The sequence below is a fragment of the Triturus cristatus genome, chromosome 8, assembly GCF_964204655.1.
Source record: "Triturus cristatus chromosome 8, aTriCri1.1, whole genome shotgun sequence".
Classification (NCBI taxonomy): domain Eukaryota; kingdom Metazoa; phylum Chordata; class Amphibia; order Caudata; family Salamandridae; genus Triturus; species Triturus cristatus.
This window is the reverse complement of record NC_140591.1, coordinates 475,666,434-475,683,760: the sequence shown is the minus strand read 5'-3', so window position 1 is coordinate 475,683,760 and position 17,327 is coordinate 475,666,434. Positions and strand designations below refer to the sequence as shown.

The 17,327-nt window shown below is 43.6% G+C and overlaps 1 protein-coding gene across 1 annotated transcript in view; it reads right to left on the bottom strand.

Annotated features, from left to right (window-relative positions):
* The window catches only part of SUGT1 (SGT1 assembly cochaperone of MIS12 kinetochore complex), a 205,121-nt gene that overhangs the window by 7,273 nt on the left and 180,521 nt on the right, over window positions 1-17,327 (bottom strand). Inside the window, exon 7 of the mRNA XM_085621970.1 lies at window positions 14,257-14,438. Within this exon, the coding sequence (XP_085478096.1) occupies window positions 14,257-14,438 (182 nt within the window). The remainder of the gene's footprint in view (window positions 1-14,256; window positions 14,439-17,327) is intronic.

The window sequence follows — 17,327 nt, the reverse complement described above, 5'->3', positions numbered from 1 at the left end:
AGGACCATAATGGACAGACAGGAGAGAAAGCTGCAGCGTAACAGACCATAAAGGGCAGGAGGGATGGATCAGGGGCATTACAATGGAACAGACCAGCCAGGAGGGAGGGAGTAGGGGTCTGCACATGTAAACAGAGAGCTGGGGGTAAGGGGGTAGGGCAGGAGCAGCAAGATAGTCATGGAGGTCAGGCAGGATGGGCACTAGAAGCAAGACACACCATGAAGAGCAACAGTGAGACTGTGATGGCATACACACAGACCATGGAGGGAAGGTGGGAGGGGTCCAGGGGCAGCTAACTGACCACACAGGGAAGGTGGGAGGGGCCATGGCAGCACAGAAGACCATGCATGGCAAGTGGGAGGGTTAGTGGTAGCACAATGGCTATGATGGGCAAGAAGGAGGGTGCAGGGGCATCCACAAAGGACGATGGAGGATAGAAGGGAGGGTCAGGAACTGTGCACAGACAAGAAAGTTCAGGGAAGGGGCCTCACAACAAACCGCACGGGGCAGGCAGGAGGAGCAGTTGCAGCACAACAGACCAGGGAGGGCAGAAGGGTGTGGCAGTACAATGGACCATGTAGGACAGGAGGAAGAGGATAGGGGCATGGCATTTTGTCAGGCAGGGTGGAGGTGGCAGGGACAGGTTATAGTCATCTGACAATGCTAGGCAGGTGGGAGGGGAGTGTCAGCTCAACAGAACACTCAGAGTAGATAGGAGTGGCAGGTCCATGGAACATGGTGGGCAAAAAGGATGGAGCAGGGGCATGCACAAAGACATCGGAGGGCAGGGGGAAGGAGAATAGGGGCAGCAAGCTAAGCACAGAGTTTAAGCAGGAGGTCAATGATGGGGCATAGAATTGGGCAATGGAGGGCAGGAGGAGTGGACTGGTACATCATACTAAATTGAGGGCAGTGGCAGCACATCAGACCATGCATGGCAGGAGGGAGGAGGCTAGTCCATGGATTCACACAACAGAGGATAGGGAGGAGGGGGATGGGGCAGCAAGCTAACTGTTAAGAGAAGGCGGGTATTAGGAACATTATTGTTTTTAAAACGTGTGTCTGTGCGAACTACTTAAAATATGAACAAGTATGCAGCATAATCTCACTTTTATTCAGGAAGAAGAGGACGTTTGTGACTGTGACTCCGGGCTCACTTGGCAGAAACACCCCCTGACTCTACACCCCCTGACTCTCCACCCCCTATCGCAAAATATAATGCCCGTGAAAAGGGTAGGTGAACACAGTGTTATATAGAACATAGTCCTGAGAGCACGATTGAAAATGAAAACTAGATATAGTGTATGGTATAAACTATGCACCAAAAAGTGTGATATAAGATGAACCGGGCGTGAAATATAATATGCAATACATTGTGCGCAATGACAGATTCATTGTAGAGCGCGAGATAGCACAGGCACTAGCGCATGCTATGCGATATGCGCCTTGGAGTGTAATATGGACAGGGCAGTGTTGTGTAACCTAACTAGTCTCTAAAGTTGTAATATAAAATATGTGCTGGGGAGTGTAACGTTGCATATGCACTGTGACAAAGATATGGATCCCAGATTGTAATATGTATGGCATATCACTGTGCGTTATAACATAGGCATCGAGGAAGGCACGTTAGATGGGGCAATATAACCCGTGCGAAGACAAGTGTGCCATGACATATTCACGGGGTGGTGTTACAGTGCACATGGGCTAGAGAGTGTCATAGCATATGCACTAGCTAGTGGAATACAACACAGAGGTGTGTGGCACTCAGCAGGCAATGGTGGGTGTAACACAGCATTGGGCTCTGCCAGGAGCGCGCTGTGACTCTCAAGTGATGTTCGTCCCCTTTCTAGAGAGTAAAATAAAAAGTATTACACATCCGGCAGTGGATGTGTGTTTTATTAACCGTGAGGGGGGTTTCTTGCATAGTTTTGGTCGAATTTTTGTCAAATCCCCTTTGAATGGCTTGGTGTGCATGTGTATTAAATGTGCCCGTCAATAGCTACCCATGTTTGTATAAATAAACGACAAGCGTGTCTACCGGGATTAGGCACGGTAGGGCATCAGACATGTCAGAGCTTCACTAGTGGTGTAAATACATTCCACGTGGATTCATTGTATGCATAGTCGCCTTTTAATGAATATCACGCAAATCATCATGGTGATAGGTACGTACGGTTTGTCCAGCATGTCCTAGGTGTGTCTATAAATATATATTTTTTTAAAATAATAAAAAACAGTGGCCGGCCCTGGGGATCGGGGTCAAAAAATATAATTAGGAGACAGGCCCTGGGGGATGGGGTCATTAGGGCCAATAAATTAGAATAAGAAGGGGAACCACACAGCCCCCCTTCTTAAAAAATTAAAATAAATAAAAGACTGGCATCGTGCCGGAGGCCACGCCCCCTCCTTGCAGCACTCTGCAAACGCGCCCCCTGGCGAGTTGTAAGTTGGGGGAATTAATTCCTCTTCAATACTGAGGGTCCCTGAGGGCCATCTAGCCCAACAGGCATCTCCAGTATGCACCAGGGAGCTGCGCTGCAGACAGGTGTTCTGAGGCCAAGCCCCTTTTTACACCTCTCTGCAACGCAGCTCTGTGGCGCTTACTGGAGGTACCTAGTGGTCTAGTTTGACCCTAGGGACCCTTAGGATTCAAGGGGACTTAATCTCTCAACTTAGAACAGCCACAGGGCGCGTTTACACAGTGGTGAAGGGAGGGGACGGGGCCTGAGGTGACGTGTGCAAAAACGCCCTGTGGCCTGTTTTAAGAGGTAGTTTTAATCCCCCTGCCCTATTATATACTAGGGGCTTACATAGGAGGTCATGCTAATCACAGGGGGACCCCAACGCATAATGTTCCCTAGTGTATGTGGGTGTTTTCACTGTATTCTAAGTGTCTTTTAACATAGCACTGGCTCTAGGACTGGTTAGTCAGACTCAGTTACCACCAGTATCCGTCTGAAAAAGTGGAGGGTACAGGATTATTTTGCAACAAGGCTTCTTTCTGCTCTTCTTTTTGTTCTTTCTGCACGTTATCCTTCTTCCTGCACTTTTCTTCGTCTTTGAGGACTTCTGTTGCTTCTTTCTGCACTTCTTTTTTTTCTTTGTGCATTTTTTCTTCTTTCTTCACATGTCCTATCTCTGTTGGCATAGTTAGAAATTAGCATTTAAAAAACCTTTGAAATTCACAGAAAAAAACATAGGTTTCAGGCACGTTATTGTTAGGAATTAGCATTTAAAAAACCTCAGAAATTCACTGAAAAAACCATAGGTTTCAGGGGTGTTATAGTTAGCTGGACTTTTCACTTGTACAAAACCATTGAAATTCCCCCGTTATAGTTAGTTCAGCTAACTATAACTCGCGCGCCCGCAATGCACTGCCGATGATGTCACATATTACATCACTCATGACATGGTCAGTGACATCACTCATGACTTCACTGATCACATCTCAAATGACATCTCAAATGACATCACTGATGACATCACTGATGACATCATCCTTGTGATAGAGTGGCAGACCTCCTCTCACACTAATATAACCTTTGATACACACATTCAAAAATAGAGACTAAACTTTTCAAAACAATGGACATACCAATACCAGTTACAACAACCTCTTCAGTAATTCTAAGATCCACATACACATCCACTCATTCACCAACAGTCCTATACAGTCACTCATACATGTATTCACTCATCATATGTACTCATACACCTATACATCCTGTTACACAATGCCACTCATCCATAGAGTTACTCACACACATAGTCACTCATGCTAATAAAGAATCAAACATACATTTATTTGCATACACAGTTATGCACACACCACCACACTTACTTCTACGGAAACTTACACATACTTAGTCTTTTAAACAATCACTTATAGAAACACATACTTATTCATACAGGAACTCTTTCAATCTCTCACTCTCACATATACTCACTTATATACACCAATAGTCACATATACTAGTTTAAAACATATGTAGTTACTCATAAAGACACCATTGAGACAGTCATTCACTCACTAACACACCCATACACACACTCATCCACCCATACAGTCCTGCACACATGCTGTCTTCAACACATACAAAGAGTGAGTCACTCATTCATGCACCTATGCACTACGTAATACCCCCCACCGAACCATGCAGACACTCAGACTGATACTCAAAAAACCAACTAATAACCTATATAGACACCCATGTAGCTACTCACCAACCCATGCAGCCACTTATACACAAAGTGAGAGACTGATACAGATATTTACATATTTAAACATTACTCACTAAGCCATGTATTCACTATGATACACTTAATCAGTCAGTTACACAATCAATTTTTCAAAAACAAATCATCCATTTAGACACTTATATACCCATTTATTCTTCCATCGACCTTGAGATATACATATATAAAACATATTTAATTTTCAGAAAAACACACATTCACAAGGATGATGTCATGAGTGATGTCATGAGTGATGTCACTAACCATGTCATGAGTGATGTAATATGTGACGTCATCAGCAGTGCATTGCGGGCGCGCGAGTTATAGTTAGCTGAACTAACTATAACGGGGGAATTTCAATGGTTTTCTGCAAGTGAAAAGTCCAGCTAACTATAACACCCCTGAAACCTATGGATATATAGATATATATATATATATATTCACTGAAAAAACCATAGGTTTCACACATGTTATAGTTAGCGGAAATTTTACTGATAAAAAACCAGTGAAATTCCCCCGTTATAGTTAGCGCAGGCAACTATAACTCACGCGACCGCAATCCTCTGCTGATGCTAATACTGTATTTAGACACTTATTTGCCCATGTCTTCTTCCATACATTTTTAGCTATACATATATTACAAATATTTTTTTTTCATAAAGACACATATGTCATCAGCAGAAGATTGCGGTCGCGTGAGTTATAGTTGCCTGCGCTAACTATAACGGGGGAATTTCACTGGTTTTTTATCAGTAAAATTTCCGCTAACTATAACATGTGTGAAACCTATGGTTTTTTCAGTGAATTTGCAAGGTTTTTTAAATGCTAATTCCTAACTATAACGTGTGTGAAACCTATGGTTTTTTCAGTGAATTAGTACGGTTTTTTAAATGCTAAGTTTTTTTCCCTTATAATAAGCCCTGTACATTTGGTGGCCTACGGCCACCAAAAGCACAGGGGGTGGGGTAAGTGTGGATAGTGTTTTTTTCCATTGTAATAAGCCCAGCACATTTGGTGGCCTTCGGCCACCAAAAGCACAGGGGGTGGGGTAAGTGTGGATAGTGTTTTTTGCCCTTAACATAAGCCCTGTACATTTGGTGGCCTTCGGCCACCAAAAGCACAGGGGGTGGGGTAAGTGTGGATAGTGTTTTTTTTATTTTTATTTTTTTACCGTACGCTTACGGTAAGCGTACGGTAAGCGTACCCCGCGAAATTGCCGAAAAAAAAATAAAACCGTTTTTGCACTTGGGGGATGTTTGGGGACTCCCTCAACATGACTATGTGGGAGGGAGTTGTCAAAACAGCCCCGTAACATGTTTTTGGCCATCATGTTTGATAAACAACACTCAGTGCGAGAGACAAAATGGCGGCCGCCGCTTCCTGGTTTCGGCCGATTCGAATGTTTACCGTACGCTTACCGTAAGCGTACGGTAAGCGTACCGTAAGCTGGCTCAGATATATATATTGATTTAAAGGCTATTTTCTCAGAATCTACTGAACAGATTTACACCAAACCTACAAAAGGCACTTCCTTGACCTAGGGACTACCTCTCTGCCAAATTTTGAGTAATTCTGTTCAGCCGTTCGGGCTGTAGCTCGTTCTAAAGGTCCTATGGAAAAATGCATGGGAAAAACGCGTTTTGGGACCCCCCTTTTATCTCAGCCCCCGCTTGACGGATCCCCCCCGAGACTTTCAGGGTAGGAGCGGAGCGTAGCGCCCCACCTATTTTGAAAAATTTGCGAGGATTCGTCGACCGGCGCCAAAGTTATTCAAAATAGAATGTTGAGGTTTTCCTATGGAAACGTGGTCCTAACTATAACTACCTACTGGCTACCGCCAGTAGGTAATATATATATTCAAAAACATCGGTAGCCCAGTAAAGCAGCACTCAAGACCAACGACCAGGTTACCAGCCTTTATTTTTAAGTATGGCATCATCTCCGAAGCTGGTAAAATCGGCAGCTTTCCCCTCACCTGACGCGTTTCGAGTAGTTCTCTTCATCAGAGGCAGAGGCTGGAAAGTTCGTGCTCAGGCGGGCAGGACACTCCCTCATTTAAACAATATCACGCCCCTTATTCACGTATGTCTTTATGGGAGATGTAGTGCCCAATTATTGCCTCCATTATACGGTGCACTAATAACTGCAAATAAGGCCCTGCAAGTGGGCCCCAGCTTTGGTGTAATGCCTCAATCTTCGGTCGTTGCTCTTCGGTGCCATACTTAAAATAAAGGCTGGAAACCTGGTCGTTGGTCTTGAGTGCTGCTTTACTGGGCTACCGATGTTTTTGAAGATTACGAGGCGGATGCCCTTCCGCCAAGCCTGCACCACCCCAGGATCCCAAGGGGGCCACGAGAACGGATACACCATTCTCACTGTGGAGCAACGACCGAAGAATGTTGAAGAATCGATGCTGTTTTTCCCTGCAATCTGCCAAATTAAAAGGACATTGTATGACCGTGTGTGGCGCCTCACCTGTTGGGCTCCTTTCGTATGGATGTATAGCGGCCCCGCCCAGGGTCGCGAGGTGCCCCGCCGCGGAAGAGCGGCTCCAGCGTTGTGAATTATTACAACGGAAAAAGGAACGGCGTAACCGATTTTGGCTGTATTTACTGGCAGGGACACAGCGTTACTTCTGGCAACAACCTACTAGAGGATTATCGAATTTAGTGGAGGGGCCCCGCTGTTCTACAAACTACATCGACCACAATACTGTGTCAGTACACGCCCTGGGGCGTGACTATAAATCAACGCTACAAGTGTGGCGGAAGACTTGGCAGCTGTGCCTCTCTTTGCCAGTGAGCAAGGGCTAGGAAGCCCGAAACATGTTTGGCTGTAAAAATGTTGAAGAATCGATGCTGTTTTTCCCTGCAATCTGCCAAATTAAAAGGACATTGTATGACCGTGTGTGGCGCCTCACCTGTTGGGCTCCTTTCGTATGGATATATATATATATATATATATATACACACACACATATATATATATATACTACTGGCGGTTGGCAGTAGGTAGTTATAGTTAGGACAATGTTCCCATAGGAAAAGCGTCTTTTGACTTGTCTGTATCTTTAGTGTCTATTTAACCAAACTTCAAGAAATTTTCCCAAAAAACACACAGCTGCGATTCTTGTTGCGCATGGAAAATTTCTAGATCTGTCAACCGGGGGCTGAGAAAAGGGGGAGGTGTAAAAAAAAGTGTGTTTTCCATGTTCATACCCATACACTTTTTAGACACGCTTGCAGCCTGAACTGAACGGAATTACATCAAATTTGGCAGAAAGCTTGCTTTTGGTCCGCAGATTGTGCTTTTTGTTATTTGGTGTAAATCCATTCAGTAGTTTTCTAGATAGTAAAGGAAATCCACATTTGTATATCTACAATCACAAAGCCTTTGCGAATCATAACAAGCTTGTGCAGAGATCTGCATAGCTCGGATTGGCTGCTAGCGCTTCAAAAAGGAAGTGTTGACAGCCCCCTTGGGAGTCTGCTTCAGCCAAGTCCCCAAACAAACCATGAAAAGGGGGCGGGTAAGAATACCTGACCCCCCCCCCAAGCCTTTAGGTAAAATAAATATATATTTATATAAACAAAATGTTACAGGGACGTTCTAGTTAGGCTAAAAATTACACTCTTACAAAATACAAAACCATAATCATTCAAGCAGTTATAGTTACCTGCACTAACTATAACTTACACCCAGTGATGAACTGCTTATGAACTCACATATTACATCACTCATGACATGCTCAGTGACATCACTGATGACATCAACAGAACCACTCACGCCCACTCACACCCCCATAGAACCTCTCATGCACCCACTCCACTCCCATACAACCCCTCAAATACCCATTCACAGACCCATACCAATACTCACACAACCAATCCCTCATCCATAGAGCCACTCACACATCCTCTAACTCACCCATACAGCCACTCAGGCACCCACTCACTCACCAGTACAGCCACTCTCACATCCAGTCATGTAGACATACAGACACTTACACACCCACACATAAACCTTTACAGCCACTCTCCCACCCCCTTAATCACACATAAAGAAACTCCAACAGCCACTCACTCACCCATACAGGTACTCACACACCCACACGCTAACGTATTCAGCCACTCACACTGCCACTCACTCACCAATACAGATACTCAACACCCAGTCACTTACCCATACAGCCACTGACACAGCCACACACTCAGACACATTTTTGTTGCCACGGTTTAAGTCTGTGTGTTTTATGTTTATGATTATCCGTATTGTAATGAATTTATGTGTTATTGACATACAAAATACGACAGAGATATTTTATGTACTGTTTATTTTGACAATGGTCTTTATATTGCAATAAACCTTGTTTTTAACTATTTCAAATTAGAACTGTATTTCTTACATTTTTTAGTTTTACACTGAGTTCATATTAGAATATTGTGTATTACATGATGTGTGTTATTTGAGATTTGCAACAACTGTAATGCTATAAATGGCTAGGGATTTGTTTTCTATTACAGCCACTCACTCACCCATACAGCCACTCACACGGACATTCACTATCCAATATAGCCACTCCCTTACCCATACAGCCACTCCGTCACCCATAGTCAATCACACACCCACTCACTCTCAAATACAGCCAATCACTCATACAGCTACTCACTAACACACCCATACAGCCACTCAGACATCCACTCACACACTGATAGTCACACAGCCACTCAGATGAGATATGTTAGAAATAGTATGACTAATTACTTAGGCAGAAAGAATAGTAATTTAACTTATACTATAACTTAGTATAGATCTTTAAGTCTCAAACGTTTACGAAACACTCATGGTATGATGTCATCAATGATGTCACTGACCATGTCATGAGTGATGTGATATGTGAGGTAATAAGCAGTGCATTGTGGGGGCGTAAGTAATAGCGTAGGTAACTATAACTGCTGATTTTTTATGGTTTTGTAAGAGTGACATTTTTAGCCTAACTAGAACGTCCCTGTAACCTTTTGTGTGTGTGTATATAATTGTCTACTGGCCGTCAGTAGGTAGTTATAGTTAGGACCTAGTTTCCACAGGAAAATCATTTTTTGACTTGCTTATAACTTTGGTGCAGGTTGAAGAATCTTTACGAAATTTTCTAAAGTGCCCCATTTTGTCTAGTTGTACATGGAAAGTTTCGGAGTGATCCGTCAAGCGGGGGCAGAGAAAAGGGGAGTGGGGCTTGATCCAAAAAAGTAGGTTTCCCATGTTCATTTCAATAGAGATTTTAGACAAGACTGCAGCCCGAACCGCTGGAAGGAATTACATCAAATTTGGCAGAAAGCTAGATCTTGGTCCAAAAAGCATACTTTTTGCGATTTGGCGTAATTTCGTTCAGCAGTTTGAGATAATAAAAGAAAACCAAATTTGTAAATCTAGGGACGCGGATGCTCTGCGAATCTAACCGATCTCGTGCTGAGATCCGATTGGCTGCCAACACTTCAACCAGGAAGTGTTGGCAGCCATTTTGGGACTCCGACACGTCCCAAACAAATTATTATTATTTTTTTTTAAAGAAGTGGCCAAGGTAGGGAATACCCTGACCCCCTAGGCCTAGTACTGGAGTTCTCATGGACCCTGCCAGGGTCAAAAGCATTTTTTTGTTTTTAAACTGTGGAAAAAATAGCAAATATTCACAAACCCTCGCGAAAATGACAAAAAAAAGTGTGGTCTAACGCGCTTGTTTGTATTAGGGCCCCTGGGTATGCCAGGTCCCGGGGGCTTATTTTTAATATAATATGGGGAGGGGCACACGCATCCAGTTTCCTATGGCCAATCTTGGCACTGAGGACCACCATCTCCCCGGGGCTTTATTAAGAAATTAGAAGGGGGCCACACTGATCCCTGTAACCTTTGAGATATATATATATATATATAATATATCCACTCAAAGGTTGCCTGGATCGAGAGAGCCCACACCGGTGAGTTTGGTATATGCCTTTTCTTTATTGGAGGAATGCAATGAACGAACAGCGGAATTGCCCAGCACAAATCAAGGTCCTGCCAGTCTTGCCGACGCGTTTCGTGCTGAAAAGCACTTCTTCCTGGGCTGCGGGCATCTGCGAATGATGATCACGGCAACAGCATTAGTCAAAGTCTTTTAACGCCCATGTGGGCGTGGCCCACTCCCATGGCCTACTGGTTAATGTAGTGACTTGCGTTTTCCTCATGTGAGTAGCCGTGTAATCGCTCAAAATTTGCAGTTCAAAATTAATCCCCAGTGGGTTGCGGTAACAACTACCGCCGTCTTTCATGCTTGTGACTTCCTCCAATCAGCGTCACTAGTCCCTGTGCTCTGGCGTAGGTTGACGTCACAGCAGGACTGCACCGAAGTGCAGCGGGGCCTCTCTCGCGGCTCAGGCTGCGCCGCCATACATCCACTCAAAGGTTGCCTGGATCGAGAGAGCCCACACCGGTGAGTTTGGTATATGCCTTTTCTTTATTGGAGGAATGCAATGAACAAACAGCGGAATTGCCCAGCACAAATCAAGGTCCTGCCAGTCTTGCCGACGCGTTTCGTGCTGAAAAGCACTTCTTCCTGGGCTGCGGGCATCTGCGAATGATGATCACGGCAACAGCATTAGTCAAAGTCTTTTAACGCCCATGTGGGCGTGGCCCACTCCCGTGGCCTACTGGTTAATGTAGTGACTTGCGTTTTCCTCATGTGAGTAGCCGTGTAATCGCTCAAAATTTGCAGTTCAAAATTAATCCCCAGTGGGTTGCGGTAACAACTACCGCCGTCTTTCATGCTTGTGACTTCCTCCAATCAGCGTCACTAGTCCCTGTGCTCTGGCGTAGGTTGACGTCACAGCAGGACTGCACAATATATATATTATCTACTGGCGGTCCCCAGTAGATAGTTATAGTTAGGACCGAGTTCCCATAGGAAATCTGAAAATTCTATTTGGAATAACTTTTGCGCCAGTTGACGAATCCTCGCGAAATTTTCAAAACTAATGGGGCGCTCCGCTCAGCTCCTACCAAGAGGTAGTAATCAGGTCAGGCATGTGCCTTTTGCATATATGGTGTCAATCTGTTCAGTAGTTCCTGAGAAAATTGCAGTTAAAAGTACATAAATATCTATAGGCGCGCACCGTACGCGCACGGTGCCGTGAGCGAGCGTCTTTCTGATTGGTGGTTAGATGTCAGTCAACATTCGAATCGGTCGAAATCAGGAAGTGTCGGATGCCATTTTGTGTGTGGCAGTGAAAAAGAAAGGTGGAGAACGTGAAAAGGGGGCAGGGTAGAGAGTTCCTGACTCCCTAGCCTTTGTCAGGGGGTCCCTGAAGGACCCCGAAGGGTGAAAAAAACATTTTATTTCTTTTTTTCCAAAAATCGCGGGGTGCGCGCACCGTGAAAAAAAAAGTAAAAAAAAAAAAAACATTTTCAAAAACTTAAAAAAACATAAATAACATTTTAAACTGTTTATAAGTTTATAGAAGATATTAACTATGCTGTTCAACTTGATCCAAATAAAAAAAAAAAAGAGCTGAGCCATTCCATATTACAGGATACAGTCAATCTTTAACTATATACATAGGTAGTTTATTGTAAAATAAATATATGAAAAATATAATAATACATACATAAATTAGCATTTAAAAAACCTTACAAATTCACTTAAAAAACCATAGGTTTCACACATGTTATAGTTAGGAATTAGCATTTAAAAAACCTTGCAAATTCACTTAAAAAACCATAGGTTTCACACATGTTATAGTTAACTGGACATTTCACTCGTAAAAAACCATTGAAATTCCCCCGTTATAGTTAGTTCAGATAACTATAAGTCGCGCGACCGCCACTCTATCACAAGGATGATGTCATCAGTGATGTCACTGACCATGTCATGAGTGATGTAATATGTGACGTCATCAGCAGTGGATTGCGGTCGTGCGGGTTATAGTTATCTGAACTAACTATAACGGGGGAATTTCAATGGTTTTTTACGAGTGAAATGTCCAGTCAACTATAACATGTGTGAAACCTATGGTTTTTTAAGTGAATTTGCAAGGTTTTTTAAATGCTAATTCCTAACTATAACGTGTGTGAAACCTATGGTTTTTTAAGTGAAAATATATATATACACACACGCATACATATATCTCACACATACGTATACACACACATATGGGCCCATGAATGGGGTATGACTGCTTGTGACTGTCCCAAATTAAAAACAGGCACATTTCAGGTGAAGTGTCCTGCAGCACACGCATTCCTAATCACTCTTAGTGATGAAAGGGAAGCATGTGGGTATTTCTCAATTCATGGAACATGGGGTATTTGTGCAGTCCAACACTGCCAGGGATCTGGAAATGTAATAACTTTAATGGTACTTCCCTTAGTGTAATTATATTGCTCTGCCCATAACAATGCTCTAAAGCAGCCACCTGCCTGTGTGTGACGTATGCATGCTTGAAGGCAGGTGCCACACACAGGTACTACTGCTGGGAAAGTCGCTTTCAAAAGCAATGTCAGGAATCTGGGCAATGTAATTACCTAATGCGCTTGCCATTAAAGTGATTGCACTGCTCCACCCCTGACAATTGTTCTAAAATCAACTGTCAAGCATTGGCCTTTTCCTCTTTGCATTTAGAGCAAGCCCGAATTTGCTCTAGAATAGAAAAAATAGCAAATTCCACCTATTTGTAAAAGTGCTCCGCAATCGAAAACACTCCTACAAGGAACAATGTGCAAAGAGCAGGCAATGTATCAAAAATGTGAAGGTGAGAGTATCTTTAGAGGAATTTGTTTTCAAGCCTATTTTAATGGCAGCTGGCTACACATCTTTCATGGCTGGTTGATTAATGTCTGAGGCAAAAAGATAACTTTTAAAGAGTGGATGTGCATTTTGATGAGTTGTGCCTAGAATACAATACGTATTAAGTTACCAGGAGTAGTTAGTTTTAATAGAGAACTGATAAAGAACCAACGAGGATGGAAGAAATACACACTGGAGTACATAAAAGTCATGGTAATGGTGCAAAAATGGATATTGTTTACCTGAAAATATAGTGCAGAGCACTCCCACTGTATGTAAAGTAAATAATTAAAACATTAAGATATTGTTACATATTGCCTGTTTCAGCGAGCTGAACACTATATAGTAGCTCGGAGGTTCGAATCCTGCCAGGCCCAAATCAGACTTGTGGGGATGGCAAAATGAGAAATAATACTTATTATTAAAGAACACGATTCAGTTTGTGTTCTGTGGTATATAAACTGTTATATTACCATGGCAATGTCCAGACTCGACAACTGCAACTCATTATACCTGATTGCCAATAAGAGTATGAAGTATAAACTCCAGGTGCTACAGAATGCACTGGCAAGACTCGTTCTGGACATTCCCAGGAAACAATCCACCAGGAAGGACCTGGAATCCCTGCACTGGCTCCCTATCAAAAAACGCATTAGTTTAAAATCACTCTGTATGGTTCACATATCACTGCATTCTCCCTACCTGTCAAGATAAAAAACTATGTTCAGTTGGCACTCCCCCTTAGAACCTTGCGTTCTTCGCTCCAAATAGAGGAAGTGGGGGGACAGAGCATTCTTGGTGGCAGAAAGCAAACTTTGGAACTCCCTTGCCCTTAGGTCTATTCCTCTTCTGCTCCCTTTCAGAAAGGCTCTTAAGACCTGGCTTTTCTCGGTCTGGCATCTATCTGGATTTTCTTTTCCCTTTCCATCCTGCTTCTGGACGGCTGGTCTCTAGCGCCTTGATGCCTTAGGGTAATTGTTGCGCTCTACAAATTACAAATCAAATAAAAAAACCTAGGGGCATCACAAAAAGAGGTGAATAATTCAAAGCTTGGGATATGGAATACACCATAAGGAAGGGAAACCTATAACTCATAATTTAATATAGGGCAATACTAAAAGATACAGAATATCATGCATAGTGAAACAACAAAATATTTTCATTCTCGATTTATCAAGAGGTTTTAAAAGTATTAAATGTCTTACAAAAGATTTGTTCATGGCGCGTTTTACTTCATCTGAACCATCCGAATATATCTGTTGAAAGAGTTGATTTAAAGCGGCGTCTCCTTCCAGTTTTTCACTCTTCTCTTCCTCCTTGATCTCCCCAACCAGCTTATCCCAGTTTTTGGTATAGTGAGACGAAGAAGGGTACTTTAGAGCAGAATCTGTGAAAGCAGCAGTAGAAATAATAATTAAAACAGAGATCCGCCTTTAGTCTAATATGTTTAGTAACTAAATTGTGGGACACCAGTGGTTTATAATGTGGCCCAATATTTAACCAATGATCTAATTTGTCACTCTGCATCGGCAGTAGCATATTAATCAGCTTCTTTTTTTTTTGCAACATATATTTATTGAAAATGTCAAGGTAGGATGTATGTGTACATACAGTAAGTTTTTTCAGAACAAATTGACAAACATTTCGATTTTTCAGCAAACAGCCTCTAGGAAATCTGTCTTTGATTAGTCAGAAGGAGATTAAGGAATCTACTGACACGCACATGTCGAGAGGGTGTGGGGGAGGGAGGGGAGAAGAGGTGGGGGGAAGGAAGGGAGAGGAAGTGGAGGAGGAAAGGGAGAGGAAGTTGGGGGGAGAGGAAGTGGGGGAGGAGAGGAAGTGGAGGAAGAAAGGAAGAGGACGGGAGGGGAGGGAATGGAGAGGAAGGGAGGAAGCAGAGTGGGACAGGAGGATAATGAACAGTCATCCCAAGGTAAACAAGCATTTGCAATGCAATAGGTCTCGCATTAGCGAAACTTTCAGCTACTGGCATTGTAAATGACAAAGCTTTTATCTATCTCTTGATTTTAAAAACAGATAAATAAAAGGCATTGTCATTTACAATGCCAATAGCTTAAAATTTCACAAATGCGAGACCTATTGCATTGCAAATGCTTGTTTTGTAATGCGGAGAGATTGATGGATTGCGTCGGGGGTCTTGGTTGGAGCATTTTCGTGCTGTAACTGGCGCATGCTGGTGCCCAATTACTTGGTGAACAGTTGCTGGACGTTTTTGGCTAGCATAGACCAATGTAGAGCAAGGGGGTCGCCCATCGGACTGTTTATGGCTGGGCCATTGTGCTGTAAGCACGCCACGCCCGGCATTCACAGGGCGGGAATTGTCCACTCGTTTGGCCTAGTTGTTTGAGAATCTGCCCTCCGGTTCGTGGTTTGAGGCAATTGCCCAGTGGAGTCTCGGAGGTGTGATGTGGCTGTATGGTATTCGCCCGGGGGAGTTATACACACATTTGCACAGTTTTGGCGATCTCACGGTGGTGGGCGCAGGGAACGGCACTTATGCTGAAGGGGACATTGGTCTACGAATCAGCCTTTCTCTGCACCCGGAGCGGCCCGAGCTGGCGTAGCTATGGAGGCTCATTTTCACCAAGCAGGAGAAGGGTGTGATTCTGGTGGCACAGTATGCATTAGACTACTAGGCACAAAATCCATAACGAATATATGTTCTGTGGTTAGGTCCGAACACCACAAATAAGCTCAAAGTCTCCTACACATATGTGGCCGCACAAGCACAACACATGCACTTCTGCTGATAGCTGCGTTGGTAGTGGATTCGTAGCTCTATGAAAACTGGCAGGGTGATGGAATGAGTGGGCTGACCAGAGCTCAACCATGTGACATGCAGGTTGTGTCCTGGTGTCGATATAACCAGATGTCTGAATAAATGAAGGTTGAAGCTTAGTTGTGCCGGTGATGTCTCCAGCAGACGGTGACTGGCCTGCCTGCCGGTAGTGCAGCCTCCTAGGTCAGTGCACTGGTGCACTTTATTTCACAAACCGGCAAGATTTCCTTGCAGCTGCTTGTTTTCCCTAAAAATGCTACAATTTACTTAAGTATTAATTTTAAAACTCTATCTTGTGATTGTGAATGAATGGAGTTGGAAAACCCTGATGTAATGTGAATAATTATATGCTGAAAACGTGTGTTTATACAAATTGGTGGTAACAACGGCTGGAATCAACAAGACAAGCCCGGCGGAGCGTGGCGCGCGTGCTTGGCTGGGGCGGGGGAGCGCATTCCAGGCGGGGGAGCGGACCCTTTGAAGTACGATAACAAATGGATTGCATGGCGGCACAATGCACGCGATTGTGCGCGTGCTCGCCATGCAATCCTCTTTTGGGAGCCCCTTACTATAGTCTTGCATAGCAATTGCTACGCAATAGCTAGGCGAGACCTAAAAATGCCAATCGGTGCGATAATTAGTCCCACAGACAAGCTTTATGAGGATAGTTGGCTGTTGTAACTGAGCTCACAGGAGATTTGAGTGGGTGTACCCATGACTGCAATATTTTAGTTTTTTGTGTCATCCTGCTAGAGGTGTCAAATCACTTTCACGCCTGGATGGATTGGATGCGCATAAGACTTGCAAACGCTCTCGGCTTGCATAGCCGGACGTGATCCTTTGCCGGACAGATAGCATTGTGGCATTGATATTGAGTTCCGTAGGTATGCCCAGCAGAATGAAGCCTATATCTCCCCACAACCTTTTGCTGATAATTACATACTCTGTATTAGAAAACGTGACCGTTTCAATTAACAAAATGTTCACACTTTTGTATCTTAGATTTACTACACTGGCTGCTCAATGAACCCCGCCCGATCATTTGCGCCAGCTGTGATAACACGGAATTTCGACGGCCAATGGGTAAGGATAGGGTATAGCCAGGGCTTTAACTAAGATGAAAAAACTTTGGGGTCTCTTAAAGGGGCGTGGGCAATGTATTTGAGGGTGTGGTTTAAAAAAACATAAGCTAGAAATCTATGCTTAGCACAGTGTGCCGCCCGACTGGTACTTTGCGGCTTCTGTCTTTGCTTCCAGATATGTAATACAACAAGTATCATTACACCTACAATAAGCCAGGACTATTTGCTTTTCCACTGGTTGTTAGTTGCATCGTTGTAAATATTAGGAGAATCCTTCAGTTCAGGTTCAGGTTCACTCTTGTATAACCTGTCAGGAGACAAGGCCCCAAGGGTGATGGAATAAAACAATCACACTCGTTCATGCGGCGAGAAGCGTGGAATGACTGTTGTGAGA